Source organism: Micropterus dolomieu, linkage group LG05, assembly GCF_021292245.1.
Source record: "Micropterus dolomieu isolate WLL.071019.BEF.003 ecotype Adirondacks linkage group LG05, ASM2129224v1, whole genome shotgun sequence".
NCBI lineage: Eukaryota > Metazoa > Chordata > Actinopteri > Centrarchiformes > Centrarchidae > Micropterus > Micropterus dolomieu.
The window spans coordinates 17,913,654-17,934,820 of NC_060154.1; the positions used below are offsets into that span (position 1 = coordinate 17,913,654).

The window sequence follows — 21,167 nt, forward strand, 5'->3', positions numbered from 1 at the left end:
TGTGTGGCATGCATGTAGCTCTTTAGGTAGTGGCTCCGTTGCCACAATCACAAATGCATACATGCTTACACACAATGGCATGCCACGCTGCACCTGGACAACTTGATCAAACCAAACTGGCAGTGGTGTCCGGTATAATTAAAACCAACAATGCGGTGCGCTACAATGGCCCATTGTACGTTCACAGCTGTCATTAACCTCCAAGCTGTTCCCGTCACACTGAAGCTGAATGGACAGTTAGATAATACAGACAGACTGAAGTGAGTATTTTCTGTCACAGAAAGGTCACACTACAGACAGGCATCCGCCACGCCACTGTTTTATAAAGAGGGTTTTTTTCTTTCTTTCTGACACTAATTAATCTTTACTGTACATTGTAACATGTGGCCAATAAGGCATTTCCGAGGCTAAGAATTCACTGTCACACAACTTAAATGTAGAGCTGTTTGCTGGGTACATAGATTGGTTTAAATTTCATGTGCTGGAGCTTCAAGACCAGTAGACATGAGAACAAAAGATTTATATTCCAACTTGTTAAATGCATGAAAGCTTTCAAATTTCAGTGATTACTCACAGTAGTCAGGGAGCACTGCAATTCCTTGAATGGGGACGGTCTGTTTTCGGGTATTTTGGTCTTACGTAAGACATATAACATATTTCTGCCTTTTTTTCTCTTTACCTTTGCACCTTTGTTTTCAGAAAACGAGACACTGGACTCCTCTGAGTTGGAGTTCCCGTGTGGCGTGCGTCAGTGTCCGCCCAAATACACCTGCAACAATTGGATTGGCCCCAATGACGGCATCACTCAGTTTGACAACATCCTGTTTGCTGTTCTCACTGTCTTCCAGTGCATCACTATGGAGGGATGGACCACTGTACTCTACAATGTAAGGCATCACACACACACACACATACACACGTGCCACTCATACTTTTTTTCTGGATTGCTGCAAACCATTTAGGTGTAGCATTGTTTTGTCACAATTTACACTCAATTAATTCTAATGAATAGAAGCAGCTTTGGCTCCAGCACACTGATGCTTGATGAGTGGAGATCTGCATCCTCCTCTGTCTGACTGTGGATGGAGAACAAGGGGAGGGAGGTTACTGGTTTGTGATTGCTCTCAGCTTGCCATTTGTATTCTGTGTATCCTTGGAATGTATAACCTACTGCAACATGCTGCAAGCCTCAAATAGACTCCCCACCTACTAGTTACGAAATATGGCATGCTTCAGAATATTTTGAAATGTAATCTAATGATTATATAAACCTCTACTATGTATTGTATAAACATGACAAGTAAATCAAAAATAAGCTTTTTTTCTCATTATCCATAAGTTCAATACATAGAACTAATGTGTATTATTTTCACAGGAGGGCATAGACAAGTCAAATTTAGGAGAAATCTTTATACCCGAACCAAGTCTTAGTAGTATAGTATAAATAGTATTTTTTTTCTTCCAACATATATTTCTTCACATATTGGATCATTTGTATATATTGGTGTTGTGATCATTCCTGACTATCAATATCAGGTACTCCTTAGGATTCTGGTCAACATCACAGAGAAGTGATTGTTCAAAGATTAATTCAGAATAAGAGCAGGCAAAAGTCAGAAATACTGATGACAGATAAATGCAAGTCAAACAGAATGTTTTTATGTTCAAGGAATAGCAAAAGCTTTTGGACTAAGAGTCATAAATAGGCCTTTATCGGTCCACCAGCCATACACTTAAAGATGGGGTATGCAATTATGGGGAAATCCAATACCATAACAAATACCATGATATAGAGCGGCAGAGCAAGTAATGTAACTAATGTTAGCTTAGTTGTGGGTTAGCAAATTTTCGCTACAGTTGCTGCTCCGTATCTAACATGCAAAGAGGACGAGATGGTTTTCCAGAGCCAGCACACTGGCACCAGAAAGCAATATTCGCAACTCTCCTGCTACTATAACTAACATCACAACAACAGCATATCTTGGCAAACTAAAAAGTAAGCTGAATCTCTGTGGGCAAGTAATTAGCTGACACAAAAATCATGGTTGGAGTGGCTGGGAAAGTGTGTGGCTCGGTTCGAGTATTGGTATTGTATTGGTTTAGAATCACATACTACACCTTTAACATAATACAAAACTACACAGGAAAACACTGTATCATGTTTCATCTCACAGAGACGTGCGTTCAAATTATTAGTGTCGAAACCAGAAACGATGTCAGGCAGAGTATCTGTCAGGCAGGATTAGATGCTGCACCATGCTTCATGAGTGTCTACATCAGGGTTAAAGGAGCAGACAGACAGACACACAGAGACAGTATGTAGACAGAAAGGGAAGCAGTTGTAGGCAGTGGCACCATTTGCTAATTTAATATAGGGTATCTGTTGCCTGCATAACCATCCAACAAATCAAGTCCAATGATATTCACACTCACTCTAAAAAAAAAGCATATTGCAAAAACACAAAATAATTTTCTTCTCAAGCGGGCTTGGACACTTTGCAATTTCAAAATTCTGATGCCTAGTGCAGTGCTGCCATCAGAAAACCTCTCAATTAAGTTTGCATTATTTTAGACCAGATCGTACACTTTTGTGCATTTTACTGCAATTTTTTTTTTTTCACAAAAGAAATTACTACAATATGACATATAGGACATAGCAGGAAATCATGAAAAAACAAGATTTGGTAGTGGTATTGCCTTAGATGTGACAGAAATCTTTCCAAAGCTTTTACAGTCTGACATTTTTGACTGTTTCAAGGTCAGTGTTACATTTTCAAACACACTATTTCAGGTCCAAGGTGCTCTACAGACTTTTTAGTGAAATTTGATCAAGAGAAAATTTAAAAGGAAAATACAATCTGCTGCAACTTCCCTCAGGGCCAAAGACACATGATTTATCAGAAACCCATAAGTATGAAGTTTTAGTCTAGTGACGTTCACTACAAACCAGGTACAAGAAAAAGTTGAAAGTTTAGTTTTTCAGGGTTTATTTTAGGATGTCAGAGTGGTGGACTTAAATTTCATGATTTCAAGCTGTAGCATGAAGATTTCCATAACATGAGGCAGTTTTAATAAGTGACAATGAAAGAACAAGAGACCGATATGTCATTATTGTATGCTTCTTGTAAGTACTACTTCTAAAATTATAATTGCAGCCAAAAAGCAGGATTGTCAGTTATCAAAATATGTGGAAACCAAAAGACAGTCACAGAAATGAAAGTAGAGACACATATGGAACAGACACCTATGATGCAGACTATACTTTTTTTTTTTCTTTACCTCAGGTTATCTCAGTAAAGCAGAAATCTTAAGCATACTCACACACAAACTGCTGCGTCAGGGGGTAATTTGCGGTCAGCTGCCTGCTGAAATAAATACTGAAAGCAGTATTTATTGAGATTGATGAAGACAGAATGATTGTATTATATTGTTTAAATGGATGCTGAATGAGCTTTACTGATGAACAATGAAGGAGGGAGGAAAGAGAGGGATGACACGCTGCTACTGTGTGGCTGAACCAGGACTGCTGACCATACAGACCTGCTGTAATGATGTTTACTGTAGTCTGTTTAATCAACATTAAATGCACTGTACTGAAGAATCACACTATGCAAACGTGAATGTGGTCATGTGGTTTCTCAGGTCCAGAGGCCTCATTTATAAACAGTGCGCACAAAACGGTGCTGGAAATGTGCGTACGCCACCTTCCACACAAAGGTTGTGATCTATAAAAAACAAACTTGACAGGAGTAGCAGTGACTCATGTGGCAGAAGGATGAAATATTTGAAATGGATACCACTGTGTAAAATTAATCGAAATATTACCAGTGTGTTATAGGCCAATAAAACTTAATATGATTTAATATTATTAGTTCATTTGCAAAACAGATAAAAGCCTTTCCGACAGAACGAACACAAATTTGATTGATTTTCCAAAGTGTGCAGTAAAAAACATAATTTAAGATCATTTGCAGCGCTCAAAAAAGAACCATGATTTAGGAATCTAAATATTTGAGACGAACGCTGTGCACCAGCGTGTGGATGTGATGCGTTGCTTGTAAAAACACGGTGTGGAAAAAATAGAACTATTTACTAAGTAGATCTTTCAGTTTACCACTTATGTCATTTAAAACAAGTAATTTCTTTTAACTCATCAGCAGCTTCGCTAAGTGAGAGGAGAGTTTGTGTAGCCTAAATAAATGTGCCATGCCGCGCCAAAGAGGAAATCCAAATCATGTGCCTGGGTAATTCAGTGTGTCTTTCTACACCACCGTCACTACTTAGGAGGGACGCTTATTAAGGGGGTTGAGCTCTGGTGCCCCCTTTGATCTGGTGCAGAAGCACTGCATCTGTGTGTGCGCATTTAACCCACAAAACCACTTAATTTTTCTTGCTTCAACCTCCCCAAAAAGAACATCAGCATCACACTGGGTGAAATTTCTTTTTTTTAGCTTTTCTGTCAGAATTTTCCGTCCTTATGTTGATGCAGTCAGTATGTATTAATATTAATGAGGGGTGTTTCACTGACCATTTATAGGCAACTATGGGCGTTTAAATGGTTGGACAAGCAGCTGGCTCACATGCGCCACATTTGAAGTAAATTGTGATTATAAAGGGAAATCGGCGAAGGACAGGTGTGTGCACTGTTTTATAAATCAGAATATTTTAGGAGTCTTTATGAGTCTTTCCCACGGATAGTTTTATAACTGAGACCCCTGTTGTTGTGAAGTGAAGTAGAGATACAATACTCCATTTCTATATTGGTTTCATACAGTAGCTTCTACGGTGCAGAATACCTCCACTCTCCTCCACACTCTTTGTGTCAGGCCAGAGCAGATCAATGCACATGATGTCTCTGTTCAATGCCGCCTGGACTCCGACTGAAACCTTCACCTGCCACCCAAACACCTACACTTGTGTATTTCTGTCTTGTATCCCTACGGTAGCATGAGTCTGCTCCAGCCTCACTTGATTGTGCTGAATTTAGAATTTATTTTTGATGTTTCAGACCGACGATGCCTTGGGCCCCAGCTGGAACTGGCTGTACTTCATCCCTCTCATCATTATCGGCTCTTTCTTTGTCCTGAACCTGGTGCTGGGAGTCCTCTCTGGGTTGGTTCACATTTCAGTCCAAGTTTAGTCAAAGTTCATTTTAAACTCATCAAGGTTTCAGCCCTCTGTGATGGCTGCCTATTTGCAGCCTTCTTCCTGTCTTACCATTACTATACATTGCATGGTGGTCAGTTGTTCAGTTGTGCATTTAGGTGGTACTTGTCAGCTTATGAAGCTGGTTTAAATCATGCCATAACATCATATTTACCAGGTATATGTTTTTAGGTGGTCATCAGTAACTATTAAATACATCACATGATCTGTATCAATACAAAAACCAATCAATGGAGCCAAGGAAACTCCTGTTTAATCTTTTTAGCAGCCTGTCAAAAGTATGTTGCGCAACTCTTTTCCAGTACACCATGCTTTACTCACTGACTTGACTTTGTATAGAAGGAATCAGAAAACAACCTCAGACACCACCGTGATGCAGGCTCAAAGCATTTGTTGAATAGAGCAGTAGTGCAGTGGAGAAGAAGTCTTCATGTTTGTAAGTTTGATACACTTGCATTAAAGCTCACGTTCGTCTGCAGCTCACTGTGTGTGGATTCTCAAAGTTTGAAATTGTCTGACTTTTGTGATCCTGGTGGGTTGCGCAGGATGGACCTGCAGACTGAACACAGGTCTAGACCTACAACCAACCAGAGCAACAACACATATGACATGTGACTTCTCAAATCTGGACTGGTGACTTTCAGTCATTGCATCAAACCTACCCCATATTAGATATACGGTTGTTATTTGCCCGACCAGATCCAGGACAGGTGGTGGTCTGTCTACATTTTATGGCAACTTATTGGTGATGCTCATGAAACTTTATGACTTGATAAGGGCTGTTTATCATTGTGCTGTTACCTTGTCATGGTACCGAAACTGTTGCCAACTGAGGGAGCTCATTGAGCTTTATGTCCCACGGAGGACAAATGTATAAACTAAACTAACTAAAGGCTTCTCAAATGCACCATTAGTTTGGTCTCTGTCAAGATAGACTCTTTTGTAAAATTGGCACAGGTTCAGCCTAGTTTTCAGCCCCTTCCAAGGCTACAGTATAAGCCACATCCATCAAAGTAGACAAAATGGGCCATAGCTATGCAGTCGGCTGGTTTTGTTGTCCTTTTGATTTAGGATCTGACAGACTAGACTGGAAGACAGACAACACAGTGTGTTTTGCTTTTTTTCACTGACTGGTTGAGTGGCTGGCAAACTAGCTACTGTCAAACCAGACTGTGCTGTTTCAGTGGAAGGCGTCAAAGTCTTTACAAGTTCATTAGTTTTACAGAAAGGTTAATGGGCAATCCACTGTCATTATCTCCCCAGTGAGCGAGAAGAGACCTTGCCTTGCTCTCTCTCCTCACCTCTCGTGGTTAAATGAACAATGAGACGAGCTTAGTTCAGGTCAGCAATAGCTCCCCCCTCCATGTGATGTGATTGTCTCCAAGAGGAATTATTTATCCGTGTGACTATAAATACCTGTGCCCTCAAAGAGTAAATAAATGATTCTGTGGTTTGGTTTGGTTCTGCAGGGAATTTGCCAAGGAGAGGGAGAGAGTGGAAAACCGCAGGGCCTTCATGAAACTGAGACGCCAGCAGCAGATTGAGAGAGAGCTCAACGGCTACCGGGCCTGGATCGACAGAGCAGGTGGCTTTAGTCCCAGTCACAGCTCAGGGAGACCAAGGATTTGGCTCTTGACGAGAAAAGGAAAATCGATATTTCTCTTTAAGCTTTCAGACTAATCCTGGCAATTGTGGAATGTAGGACTATCTGATCTTTTCTTTCAGCTGCTTGTTCTACCGCAATTGAGATAGAATATAATTACAAAAGATGCCAGTATATCACTTTCTATCAGAGCTGTCATCCGCTACTCTTTTCTGACTGTGGTTTGACTTTTTGCTTTCCAGAGGAAGTGATGCTTGCAGAGGAAAATAAGAATGCAGGACCCTCTGCCCTCGATGGTAAGTCAGCAGAGTTCTTTGTTTTTCCTGATTTCATTGTGCCCATTGTCTCTCTGCCATCCTCACACTGCTTTGCATTCTGTCTTTCTTAAAGCTGTTTAATGTTGGCATATACACTTGATGCAAATGTGCCGTATAAAGGGTACAAAGATACAGACATATCAGACATAGGGGTAAAAAGTCTTGTTCAGTGTTTGTTTTTCTGTGTCAGAATGTTGAAATTATCCACCTACAGCTTAATCCGCTTACTGATGTTATACTCCTTAAAACCTACACCCTCAAGTTTTATTTCTTGACTTTAGACACATCTCCACAGTGGCTAAATGGATTGTTACCATTTAAACTGCATTTGAAACGTCCATCTAAAGTTCTTTTTTTGCAATTTGAACTGTGAAGTTAGCCCATATCAATCTCTTACACTTCTAATTTATTTAATTTATATCAAGAGACACACATGCTCATAGGACCATGGGAACATAGGGATGACCCCAACATCAGCACCTATCAGACATGTGAAATGCGTCACATGTTGGGTTATTATTCCTATGAAAGCTAAGTATCAGTCTTACATGATGTTGTGACCTATCATTTAGCCCTGCAGTGGGTGTCAGGCTGTGTCATAAATTTTAGCATTGTCATTGTGAGCATGTTAGCTTCCTGATGTTAGCATTTGGCTCAAAGCCCCATTGTGCCTACAGCCTCGCAGATCTGCTAGCATAGCTGTAGCCTCTTGGTTTTGTTGAAATTGCGCTGCTTAGAAAATGCTGTCAAGGTTTTGTTACATCACTCTCTACAACTCTCAGTGTTGCATAGAGAAAATTTGCATTGACAACCTGCCACGTGACACAGTGCCCAACAGACAGCTAAGTGCCTGCTGTGACCCTCTCTACTTGACTTTGACCTTTCCTCCTCACTAAACTAGCAGGGCTTTTATTAAATGTTGATTGATTGGCAGCTCTCAGGAGGCTCCCTGAGTGGAGTACAGGTGGTGCCTATGGTGAGAACCATCCTCCATCCATGCTCTCTCGCTCACTAACTTCACCACCCCCATTTGCCACAAGCACACTGCCACTCAAATACAAGCATAAACTTTAAGATAGAAAAAGGAAAGCAAATCCTTGCACACGTATGTTTCTTTTCTGGTATGTTTCTGTCACTTGAAGTACATTGACACTCTGACAAGGTCAAAATTATTGAATTATGCAAATCTGTTGTAAAAACAAATAGTGGTTCCAGCTGTTGAAGTGGAAATAAATGCAGAAGCTCTGATAGCTTTGATTAAGAAGATAGGTGGTGCACTGTGGTTGCCTTAGCAACCATTGGTCTAAAAAGGCTGCTGCATGCATGTGCTTGTATATATATGTGTGTGTGTGTGTGTGTGTGTGTGTGTGTGTGTGTAGACACGACTCAGTGTTCCTGCCTTTAGCAAACACTCCTGTGTGTATGCATGAAATGGCATCCATATTGTTGTGTATCTTTGTGCTTCTGTGTGTGTTTGATGAGTGGCTTATTAAAAAAATGTCCCCGAGCAAAAATTGACCACAAGTAGATTCAGAAATCGCAAGGTACCAGGAAGGTGTGAGTGGGGGTAGGGTAGGATGAAAGGTAATCATAAACACATCAGTCAGTAAAAAGGTCAATACATACTCATCTCACTGACTTCAGCATGTGTGCACTGCACGGCGTGTCCCCTGATTCCGTATGGCAGCACTTGAACACAGCTCAAACAAGAGAAATACATGAACCGTCAAGCCGCCTCGGCTCATGGTTTTTCATGACGGCAGTCATAAAATAGCAGCAGATGGTTTGCATTCAGTTGTTTGGATCATTATACTAACATTATATGATCATTTTTATCTCATTCCGCCGCAGCGTTAATGAGCTCAACTTTCCCTCTCAGCTAAAACTTCACAGACATTAGTTTGTCATGCAGATCATCCTTACTGTTCTTTCTTCTTATCATTTGCTTCATTACTATCTTTTCGTTGCGTTAAACGTTCAGTTATGCTTCCACATACCATGAGTTTTCATGCACAAGCAGTTTTTTGGGCCATGTTAACATACAACCAGCAAAAAGCCCACAACCTATTCATTGATTCAGCACAATGTGATCAAAGCAAAAAGTAATTGTTTAGTGCTCAAGTTGCCCAAATGTTTGCGTTTTGTCACTGTCCTCGCGGTGTGTTGCCTCTGATTTCACAGAATGTATTGGCTATACAGTTTGAACAGCTTGTTTTGGGACTTCTTATGTTCACCCCGCTCTGTCCACAGTGTTAAAGAGAGCCACCACCATCAAGAGGAGAGGGATGGATGTGATGCATCGAGGGCAACAAGGGGAGGAACAATATGGTGACATCTCCTCTGTTGGTGAGTGGGAGTCTGGACAGGCTCATGAATATGGGCACAGAAAGTGTAAGGCATACTCCAGTAGGGCACACTGAGCTCTGCTGCAGCCTTAGAGATGCGTATTTGATAAATCACGCTGTTGGTTGTCAGAACAGGAACATGCTGTACAAGCATTGTTAGTTAGACACCACCTTTATTTCTACCTCTTGCTAATCCCCAAGGCATCCCCATGGCCAGAACAAGTATCAGGAGTGCCAAGCGAGGTCCAACAGCGTATTTTCGCCGTAAGGAGCGTCTCCTGCGCATCTCCATCCGGCGTGTGGTGAAGACACACACTTTCTACTGGACAGTGCTGGGCCTAGTGGCTCTCAACACGCTGTGTGTGGCCATTGTTCACCACAACCAGCCTCTCTGGCTGTCCAACTTCCTCTGTGAGTTACACTTCATGTCAGTAACAAATTGAAATATGATCTTATGGACTCCTGAAGTTGTTGCTTTATCGTGAAATTGCAATGGTCTATGTAAGTTTAAAAAACCATTTTGATTTTATTTTTATCGTTCCAGACTATGCAGAGTTCCTGTTCCTCGCTCTGTTCCTGACTGAGATGTTTCTAAAGATGTACAGCTTGGGACCGCGTCTCTACTTCCACTCCTCCTTCAACTGCTTTGACTGCAGTGTGAGTACTCTGTCTCCCTCTCTATATATTTGTTTGTCCCAAAATCCAAGTGCTTGTGTTCTTAGATTATGTGGCATCAGCCCTCTCCTTCAGTCTCTCTGTCACTGTTATAGATGTTATATATAATAGATATACATCTCTGTAGGTAATCGTTGGTAGCATTTTTGAAGTGCTGTGGGGATTCTTCAGGCCTGGCACTTCCTTTGGCATCAGTGTCCTGCGTGCTCTCCGTCTGCTGAGGATCTTCAAGATCACCAAGTTGGTGTCGCAGCCTTCCTCACTCTTTGCCATCTGTTGAAATGTTTCATATTATTTACAAAGAACATTTCACTGTTTACTGAAAGCTAGCACTAGTGTGAAGTTTGCCATGTTGGTGTGATATGCAGTTTTCTATGTTTTACATTAATATAGGAGACTGTGTGTGTATTATTTTTTAAATATTGTCTTTTTTATATATTTATGAAGCACACAACCAAGTGCATAAAACAATAAGTTCTCCCAGCTTAAAATAAAACAAAAAAGAAGATTGAAAGATATTTAAATATATGACATATGACATTTAATTCCTAACAAAAAGAAAGTTACATGCAGAAAAGTGGCATACTTATACAGTTATTGTCTGCGTTTGGACTCCTCCGATTTAGCGTTGCACTCCAATAACATTGTCAGACTCCCAATAAACAGTAAAAAAGAAAAAAGAAAAAAGGGGGGGTGGGTCAAAACTGATGCACCAGAGCCAGATATATCATCTTTATTATTCCATGCATCCTACTTCCTTGTCAATACCTGGTGCATACGTTACAGTGAAAAGAAAATCAAACGCCGACAGTTTGGCCACAGATTCAGGGGTGTTATGCTAGTAGCAGCATATGTAGCCTCAAGCAGAAATGTGGAGTGAGCTGCAGAGGTCTGGTAAGCTCAAATCTTTTCTAACTCCACACTTCCAGATATTTGTCATTTACTATTTTGTAGTCTTCAGCCCAACCGACCCTGACTCTAGTGACATCACTTTCTGTCGTTTATTAGCGTTGTTTTTTTCCACATATGCATTAGTACTCACAACCCTTTGATGTGTCTTCTTTACAAAATTTTAAGTATTACATTTGTCAGGTTTAAAAATCGTTTTTGGTAATGATGTTATATTTTGTGACTGTCAAGGTATTGGGCGTCTCTGAGAAACCTGGTTGTCTCTCTGATGAACTCAATGAAGTCCATCATCTCCCTCATCTTCCTCCTCTTCCTCTTCATTGTTGTCTTCGCACTCCTTGGCATGCAGCTCTTCGGTGGCAGGTAACATTAAATACTTACCTACAGTCCTCTGAGTAAAGTACTAATGCTTATAGTTATGTGTATCACATGAGTAAAGCGAAGCGCCACCCAGGCAGAGAGACAAATCTAATCAATCTGGCAGAAAATATAGCCTTTTTCAATCCTACTCGGCTCGGTGCACAAATCCTGTGATGCCAGTAAAGACACATTCACAAACGTGAAACAAGGCTAATGGAGACTTCGTGGTTCAGTTGATTCCTCTTTATTGAACACACACAGTGTTCATTATACCAGAGGTTTGTGTGAGCTCGATCAAAATTTAAGACTCTGCCGTTGTCACACACACAGCTGTTGTTGTTTGGTTTTCCCCTGAGTTGAAGGCAGTTTCCCACAAGCTGTCACTTAAATAAAGGCTGGCCTTGTGTATGAACTAGCCTCAAGAATACAGAGCACATGGAGAGAAAAAAAAACATCAGCCAGCCAGTTGAAGAGGAGGATAATTGATTTCTCTCTAACTGAAAAAAATGAAATAAAAACTAACTAGACCCAGCTCTGCTTTTTCAAGGACCGTATGTGTTGAATCTTTCTCACAGGTTCATCTTTGAAGACTACACTCCAACAAACTTTGACACCTTTCCTGCAGCCATCATGACCGTCTTTCAGGTCTGGAAATAAACCTGCCAATGTCTTGCTCTCTACTTCAAACGGTTTATTACAGCGAATCACGTTATACAAGAAATGTAATTTTGAGTGTTTATAGTTAAACTCAACAATGATGATCAGGATAATGTTGTGTGTGGTGTTTGTGTGTTATTATGGGTGTGTTTTTTTTAGATCCTGACTGGAGAGGACTGGAACGAGGTGATGTACAACGGTATTCGCTCTCAAGGAGGAGTGAAGTCTGGCATGTGGTCCTCTATCTACTTTATAGTGCTCACACTGTTTGGAAACTGTATCTTTCATTAATGTTTTGTTAAATGAAATACAAAAGGTTTCATAACAAAATGGCATATACAGTTCTTAATGCTTCTTTTAGTAGGTTTTCAGTAGGTAACACCTGTTTTCAATTAGTATGTTATTATTGGTCTGCACATTATTTTTGGCTTTAAGACTGTGCAACTTTCACTTTAAAGTAGCTTTCATTTCCACAAGTAAAGCTTTAGCTGTCATTTTAAAGTTATTAAATCTGATATATGTTTCTTGATAAGTAATGGTGAAACAATACAGAAAATATCTGTTTATAATCAACCAACTAAGTGCTAACTGCTATAGTAAAAAACCTGCCTACTACAGTAGGCACAGAGCAACATTGCATTTACGTTGGCGGACACCTGTTAAATGTAGTCAAAATAGTCACTTGTCTTTGAGTCCAAGTCTTTTCTTTTAATAATGTTATTGTTGCGTCAGTCAGTATTGTCAGGTTTACCCGGTTGCACAATGACCACGTCCTTAACACAGCGGTGACCAGACACTCTTCTGAATGTCTTCTTGGCCATTGCTGTGGATAACCTTGCCAATGCACAAGAACTTACAAAGGTAAGAAAAAAAGTCAATAAGAATAAAGATGTAATTGAAAGAACAAGCCTGGTTTTATCTGTGTTTGTTCTTGTCAGAGTCTGTAACTTAATGTTACATAGTTTTAATAATCTCACCACTCGGCTCTTATCACTTTGATTCAGTTTAATTATTTAAACTCATGGATGCTGCCATTGTTCAGCCACCTTTTGCTCTTTTTCCTCTTTTGATCAGGATGAAGAGGAAGCAGAGGCAGCGTTCAATCAGAAGCACGCTCTCCAGAAGGCGAAGGAGGTCGGACCGTTGTCCTCCTTCATGTCTTCAGAGTAAGTACCGTATGCAACTGCTACCCCTGCCTGACCTGCTCCTCTCCTCTCTCTGTCTCTCTTCCTTCTTTTCTCCCTCTAGAGATTGTCTATGTAGGACTGACCCACGGTGCCAAACACTTAGCACGGGTTGCTGTAGCCTCTAGCAAATGGCGAGTGTCATATGGTGCTCTAGATGTGGCTGAAACTACGACATGCAGAACAGTTTTAGATGGATGCTAAGGGTCATCCATACAGTGCTTAAAGCTGTGCACTTAAATGTCACGTAGGGCCTGTTCAGAGATCAGTAGTTGGTGCTAGAGACTTATTGATACATCTTTACTGAAAGGTCTACTATCTACCCTCCCCCTGCTCCCAGCCCTGTCGTGGTGCCCTGGGGTGTGCTTATATTGTTGTCATGGAGACAGGATTACTTAGGGTCCAAATTAACATGGTGTGTCCATTACAGCAATATACTTTGGTACGCAGCAAAGTGGATATTGTTGCTAGGAAAGAGCATAATGACGTGAAAAAGTGTGTGTAGCTTTGATGTGTTGAAGTGTTCTCCCTTGTGGAAGTTTGATTCATAAAGTAACCTTGTTTTCTCAATGCTCAGGTTTGCAGAATAGATTGCACAGTGCCTTATTGTAGGTGGTGGAAGTGCATGTGCATGCACAAGAGTGGAGACCTCTGGCTCTGTGTGCACGCTGTGTTTTGAGAAACAAGCAGTTTTGTTGCATGGGCATGTGGAAGATTTTACAAGATAATATTATATTAACATGACATTATGTACCTTCTAATTTCTTGCTTCCTGTCTTCCTTTCTTTCTTTCTTTTTTTCTCGAGGCCTTGCCATTTCCCTAAAACTTGAAATTGAAACAGAGCAGAAAACTAGAGATGTGCATTAGTTTCACTTTAGCCAGCTGAGGGTCACGCTCTTGTCAGAGCCCATAGAGAAGACTGGAATACCACGGGGTCGTCTATGCCGGCATCTGTATTCAGAGAGGACACTCTGAACTTTAAGGGTTTCTAGTGTCAGCTATGAAACCCCGGTGGTACCTGCCCTGCTGACCTTGAAGAAACTTGCATGACAGCATTTGCTCACTAAAAAAAAACAAGAGATGCAGCATGTTGGAGGCTGATGATGATTTCACCTTATAAACGCATGCATCTGGTCAGCATGATCAAAGGAAGAAAAACAGGCATTACACACACAGCCCCTCACTGAGAATACTTTTCATGTACAGTATAACAAGTGATACTGAGACACGAGTATTTGGATAGTGTTTCCAGTGTGTGTACAGTTTTTCTTCCATTGTGAAGTCTTCCGTCCACCTCCCAAATGCTCTTAATATTCTCAATATTTTAAGCTAATATTTTGAAGCTCAGCACATTATTTTCCCAATTTACTACTAGCATGTCCTAAAAGAATGCTAATGTGTGAGTGCTCTGAAGTGGCGGTGGTGTTCAGAGCTGCATCCCAATGTGGTGGTTTTGTTCAAAGGGTATCTAAATATGTACTATTTTCCTTTGTTTGCTGATGGAGCCCATCTCTGTGTTTTCTACCTGTACCCATACTGTAGCTCAAACTGTCTAACATCTCAATCTTACTTAAGGTGTCTTCTTATCAATGTTGTGTTTACTGTTGATGTTTATGAATGTTGTTTAATTGTTTCTTATACAGCTGCCATCTTGTTTGTCAATGTGCCGCTTGGCTGCAATGGTGACACACACCAAAACATCAAGAGTACAGTCAGTTTCTGACCTCCAAATTTATCCTTTACTCATTGCAGACATTTTAAGAAGGCATGTGCCCAGCTGAAATATTCAGTTGGAAACAGAATACATAATGTAGTAATTAAATATAAAATGAATAATTCATCTGTGCATGTAGTCTTCTAAAGAGCAGCTTTACCCTTAAGCAATGTATAACAAATTAAGAACAGCTGGTAAATGGCAGTAATAGTCTATTTACTGTTGTTTTGATGCCTTTGGTCTTTGTGTGAAAGGCCAGTTTATCTTTGAGGATCGTTTGCTGTGTGTCTCCTGGCCTGTTTTGTCTCTGCTCACAAAAGCACTAATGTCTTGTTTTCAACCAATCGCTCATTGATAACACGGACCACACAAGAGTCCAACGCTCCAGTAAGTAACACGGTCTGTTCAGCTCTCTGAATCTTTCACTAACGCCTGTCTGATTTTCTTAAATGGATAGATCATCCTCTATAGTATTCTGTTCGTGCACTGTCCTGTATCTCCAAACTCTCCATTCTTATTTTGACTCCACATTTTTTTATATCTATTCCACTGATTTCATTCTGCATCTTACTCTTTTTGTTATCAAAAGTCACACAACAGTTCCTGGCTTGGTTAATGTATCACCTAACATCTTCATTGATCCAGCATATTGCTTCATGATGAAATGGAATTGCTTGTTGTTGTTGATAAACCGCCCGAACATCAGACCAAAGCACTTGCTATATATTTTGATATTCATTTTTGGTACAAATGTTTTGATAATTTACATTCCATAAAACGAAAAATTTCACGAAAAAGTCCATCAAAGCACATTTGAAAACTCCTACTTTGAGTCAAATTAGACGTTTGGTGAATACACAGCATGCAAACAAAAGTTAAGACCTGAATCAATAAATAATATTAAAAGCTAAAATGAAATGTCTCACACCCAATGGTAACACTTAGACATTAAACTTAATTAAACATTTAAAAAGTGGTGCTGCATATAATGAATTGTCTGCTTCTATATTAATGTTTTTTCTTTCTCTTCTCAGGGGAAGCCGGAGGAGGCGGCCCTACCTGTACAGGAAAAGAGCCATCCATCGCAGCCGGCCTACCTACTCCTGCTCCCTGGAGGAGGCCCAGGGCAGCATCAGGGAGGGCCGTCCCCCACTCAACTCTTCTAACTCTTTCATGTCCAGGAGAGAGAGAAGAAAAAGGATGACCATGTCAGTGTGGGAGCAGAGGACCAGCCAGCTGCGGAGACACCGCCAGATGTCCAGCCGAGAGATCCTGTTCAACAGCACCAGCGAGGAGAAGGACGGGCCTTCTGCTCTAGCCCAGGCCCAGCATGGCCATCCCCTGTCACTGCACCGCAAGGCTATGGAGCACACGCCGTCCGGGAGTTTGAAGCGCTTGACAGACCCCTTAGCCTCCCCAACCAAGAACCAGGCATCAGGCTCCTCCATATCTGTGGAGATGCCTCTGGATGCAACTCTCTCTAGTGACGTACCTGAACCCCCAGTTTCAGTGCTTGTGCCAGAGTCGTTGGATCCTACAAACTTGCCTCTTCCTGATGCTTCTGCGTCTGTGGCCATACCAAAGCCCATCACTGAGGGCAGAAAACTGGGGGTTAATCAGAGTCACAACACCGCCAGCGAGCGTCGGAGCCCCAGATTGAATGGCGAGCGTCAACACAGGGCAGTAAAGAAGTTCAGACCACCAGAGAACGTTGACACACTGACTCCTGAGATGGGAGGTGCTGGTGGGATCCGGGGCAGGAGGGCCCTGCACGACCACCAACACCATCAGAGCGGGGCCAGGAGTCAGGGGTCATCACCCGGGAATGGAAGCCACTTGGTGAGCAGCTCGGTCAGCAGAGAGGGGAAGAAAAATCCAGGGAAAGTAGAGGAGAAGGAAGCTGAGACCAAAAAGGAGGAAGAGGTGACCAAACCAGATGAGAGCAGGTGAGACAGACCAACAACTGTTTGTGTGTTTCAAGTTTGGAAAAAAAGATGAACTGAAGTCAAAACAGGTTTGAATAAGAGAGGGGAAACAAAGCAATAAAGGTTTCCTGTCAGATTTTTCCCAATTTTCAATGACCTGGAGATGTTATGTAACAAAATACAGACACAACTTAATATGTACTCAGCACAGAAGCATTGTTTTGTTGTAATTTTCTTTACATGTCCACAGAAATCAATAAATCAAATGCTCTGACACAGAAATCGGGTATCTGTGGCTGTCGCAAGACTCTAATATGCATGGCCAATCTATGAAATGATTGTCTGGCCTTGCACACACTCTGCCCATGCACTCATTGCACATAAAAATGTGTTTTGGGGGAGTGGCTGTAGAGGGAAGCCTGAAGGGAGGGGGTGGTGTTTTCAGTCGGATACTTTCAAAATCTAGCCGTCTCTTGCTAGTTTCTCTTGCCTACCCCAGCTTTAAAAGTTGACATTTTCAGCACCATGCTCAAACTAGAGTCACCTGCATTGTGAATGTATATTTATTATGGATACGGAAATATTTTTGAATATATGGAATTATGATGTGCTTTATTGCACACTCAAATTACCAACTTCTATTGCATGTTGGCTGCGTGCTTCTTTTTAATCTTTTATTAGGGCATTTCATGTCCTAATAAAAAGAGAGGTGGAGAGTGACAGGCAACTTGTTGGATGCGTACTGAGGGCACCTTAACACTTATGCCACCAGGGGGCCTCATTTGTGAGCATCTACCTTAATGAAGATAGTTTCCCCATTAATGTTAACCAATTAAATTAAAACTTAAGAAATATAAGGAACAACCACTCATTGAGTTTGATCATTTCATCCTATAGCTGAGAACCTCATTACTGTCAAGGCCTTACATTGTTGTGTTTTTAGGCCTCACACTTTTTCCTCTCCTCTCCTCTCATCTGCTTTCTCTCTGCAATTGTTATACAATGCCATTCATGGTGTTGTGACTGTCACACATATGACAATAACCGACCATACTGCAAGTTTATCGCTGTCCTCTCGTCTGTCCGGTGAAGTCTTTATCTCTGTATTTTCAGACATGGTGACAGGACTGAGGGAGGAGTCACTGAACCACCAGACAACCAGAGCCACAGTGGTGACCAGTGTCCTCAGAAACAGGAAGAACCTCCTCAGAAATCAGATCTGTCTCCACCTGCCATCCCAGAGAGTAACAAAGAAGAGAATGACAACGAGCAGGACCGGGATAAATCTCAGCTCATCTCCAGTGTGATTGTCGAGGTGTCCAATGTTCAGTCATGTCTGGAGCTCTCCACAATCACAGGTATTGGTACAACTGACAAGGTCACTTTTTCATATTGTAGCTGGCAATATTAGTAGGTGGGTAGTCTCTAAAATCAGCTTTCCAAAGAGACCTGGCATGAGCCATGCATTTGTTGTTTGAGATTGACAGGCCCCTATAAAACCTGGTAATAAGTTTGCTGGTATTAAGAATTTGAATAGCCTTCTCCACAGCCGAAAGAGAAAACCCTTAATAGCAGCTTAATAGCAGAGGTGATAAAAGTGTGTATTTGTAAGTAACAAAAAAAAGTTATTCTGAGGAAGAATGTACTTCTCTCTGAGCTGATCAGAGTACATCACAATGCCATCTGTTACCAAGACGTCCATAGTCCCTGTACCTCTATTGTCAGTGAATGCTTTCCTGGTTAAAAGCCCCTTTTGAAAACTAAGCCAGCAAGTTTTAAGGTGGCTTTGTGGGCCCTCCTTAATTGTTTGTATCCACTGTAGCATCTTCTCATCACCACCCTTCCCTTCTCGTCCTCACACCTGTCCTTAGCTCATCTTCTTCTTCTCCTAACCTTCTCCAGTCAACAGTAAGGACCCTGAAACCTGTAAGTCAGAGAAGGAGGAGGCAGAGGACACAAAGCCTTTCAACATTGTGACTCCAGACAGCATGTTCATCTTCAAACCTGACAACCCGTAAGTTCTCCCTATAGGAGTGTGTTTATTTAAAATAGTGGTAATGGTGGTGCTCCAATCATGACATGTACTTGGAATAAATGGCCACCACTGGGACATTTTCACCACGTTCAGAGTTTAATCTTTTTAGTTTCAGTTTATTGCACACCATCCTGCTGCCATTCAATTTCAGCCAGCCTAAGCCTGCACAGTCTTACTCTTAGTAGACGTGGTACCTGACCACCGTATCACATCTTCACTCTACCATCTGCTCTCCCTCAGGGTGCGTCAAGCATGTCACTACGTGGTGAACCTCAGGTACTTTGAAATGTCCATCCTGCTGGTCATAGCTGCTAGTAGTATAGCACTGGCTGCTGAGGACCCTGTAGCCACCTCCTCTGACTGGAATAAGGTTTGTGTGTTCACATTCATGTATATATCATCTGTCAGACAGGGATAGCTGTAACATTAATGACTTAATAGAAGCCAGAATATTCTCCTGAACCACTCTGTTAACTCCTGTGATACAGTTTCAATCCTTTTTTATCTCTGCCTTGGGTCTAATAGCTCACTTCACCTAAGCAGCAAAAGTGCCATAAAGAAACAAGAAAACCATTTCCTTAAATTGTTTTGCAAAAGGCCGCTAATGTGACTTAATGGTGGGCAGTTAAACCGCTGATGAGTGAGGGAAACAATAAGGCTGCTTGTTCATGGGAGGAATTATCCTGGGTTGAATCACCATGGACTGTTTCATACTAAACCACAAGATGAAAGTCTGTGAAATAAAATAGTCCTAAATTGAATGAAATCAATGCAACAAGTAGAAGAATTTTCTGTGTTATATCCACGCTGTATCTGATTTTCTGATCTCTCTTTGACTGTCACACTCATTGCAGGTTCTGCGGTATTTTGATTATGTGTTCACTGGAGTCTTCACATTTGAAATGATTATAAAGGTGAGTTACTGTGTAAAGATGATTATATGTTCTGCTCTATGTTCTCCTTGCCACTTTGGCAAAGGATTTGGGATAGATAACTTAACAATGCTTATTTAATTCAACTTCTTCAGGAGCTTGATTCTATTTAAAATTACACTGAAACTTTAAATGCCTAAAAAGATATGAGTACATAGTTGACTCCATTCTGGAGAAGCACATTTTTCATTGCACATCTTGTCTTCAGATGATTGACCAGGGTCTGATCCTCCATGATGGCTCCTACTTCAGAGACCTGTGGAACATCCTAGACTTTATCGTCGTGGTGGGAGCATTGGTGGCCTTCGCCCTCTCGTCAGTCACATGATTTGTTTTTAATTAATCACATAGACTAATCATATGTCCAAACATCCTCTCTGATCTTTAAATCATCTGTTAATTAGCCTTTTCTGCTGTAAATGTTGTTTCACTTCATGTAGTCATCTCTTCCATTTTGTTTATAACATTATAACTGTTGATATACATGTCCCTCTTTCCTGTTTGTCTCCGTCTGTGGATGATGCCCCTGTGGGACTGACCACCAGCAATGTGATGGGGTAAAAAAAACTAAACAGTCTTCCTTTCTTAGAACAAATACCGTCGTTAACTGTGCAAACATAAGTAGTGTAACATAAGTAGAACATGTCAGTAAATATACTGTAATGATGGATAAGTTGGGAAAAACTTTACGAAAAAATATTTACTATCTTGCAATGGCATGCTGCTCACACTGTCTATCTTTCTGCACAGAAATAACAAAGGACGGGACATTAAAACCATCAAATCTCTGAGAGTGTTGCGTGTCCTCAGACCACTGAAGACTATCAAGCGACTTCCTAAACTCAAGGTCAGAGATGCTCTATCTTTGAAATATTGGTTATGTTTCCATATTTTCTATATTTCTGTCAATATCTCTTATTATGAACTAATTAATAAAAGGTTAAATATTACAAAGAGGTGACACCACTTGTTCAATATGCTATATGAGTAGTTTTGGTTAAAAGACGTATTGGGTAATATTTTCACCAAAGCAAACATCCATCGTGGCTACATTTAGTCCAATCGATGCATTGTGCATGGTAGGGAAATTTTCAAACCAGGAACTTCATACTTGGCCTTCAAGTATAGCACACACGTCTGTCTTTCCATCCTTTCCATCCTTTTGTAATATTGTTTTATTGTGTGTATGTTTCTGAATTAGTAGGCTTACAAGTACAGTATCTACCTTTACAAATGAGCGACCACACTCGAACACTGATAGAAACATAAGCTATAAGCCTAAAGATACTGTATGCTGCAGACGTGGTATCAATGAAAGAACGAGTAGACAGGTGAGGTGAGGTG

At 41.0% G+C, this 21,167-nt stretch overlaps 2 protein-coding genes across 2 annotated transcripts in view; both read left to right on the top strand.

The window, feature by feature from the left end:
* The window catches only part of faf1 (Fas (TNFRSF6) associated factor 1), a 1,021,784-nt gene that overhangs the window by 724,906 nt on the left and 275,711 nt on the right, over window positions 1-21,167 (top strand). The window lies entirely within an intron of this gene.
* LOC123970683 (voltage-dependent R-type calcium channel subunit alpha-1E) overlaps window positions 1-21,167 on the top strand; it is a 91,411-nt gene that overhangs the window by 54,978 nt on the left and 15,266 nt on the right. The window contains exons 7-27 of the mRNA XM_046048891.1: window positions 700-887; window positions 5,009-5,112; window positions 6,636-6,751; window positions 7,012-7,065; window positions 9,337-9,432; window positions 9,633-9,842; window positions 9,976-10,088; window positions 10,234-10,346; window positions 11,247-11,378; window positions 11,951-12,020; window positions 12,192-12,309; window positions 12,826-12,893; window positions 13,107-13,198; window positions 15,966-16,877; window positions 17,970-18,214; window positions 18,759-18,870; window positions 19,132-19,261; window positions 19,746-19,805; window positions 20,032-20,138; window positions 20,369-20,380; window positions 20,574-20,670. Of these exons, the coding sequence (XP_045904847.1) occupies window positions 700-887; window positions 5,009-5,112; window positions 6,636-6,751; window positions 7,012-7,065; window positions 9,337-9,432; window positions 9,633-9,842; window positions 9,976-10,088; window positions 10,234-10,346; window positions 11,247-11,378; window positions 11,951-12,020; window positions 12,192-12,309; window positions 12,826-12,893; window positions 13,107-13,198; window positions 15,966-16,877; window positions 17,970-18,214; window positions 18,759-18,870; window positions 19,132-19,261; window positions 19,746-19,805; window positions 20,032-20,138; window positions 20,369-20,380; window positions 20,574-20,670 (3,149 nt within the window). The remainder of the gene's footprint in view (window positions 1-699; window positions 888-5,008; window positions 5,113-6,635; window positions 6,752-7,011; window positions 7,066-9,336; window positions 9,433-9,632; window positions 9,843-9,975; window positions 10,089-10,233; window positions 10,347-11,246; window positions 11,379-11,950; window positions 12,021-12,191; window positions 12,310-12,825; window positions 12,894-13,106; window positions 13,199-15,965; window positions 16,878-17,969; window positions 18,215-18,758; window positions 18,871-19,131; window positions 19,262-19,745; window positions 19,806-20,031; window positions 20,139-20,368; window positions 20,381-20,573; window positions 20,671-21,167) is intronic.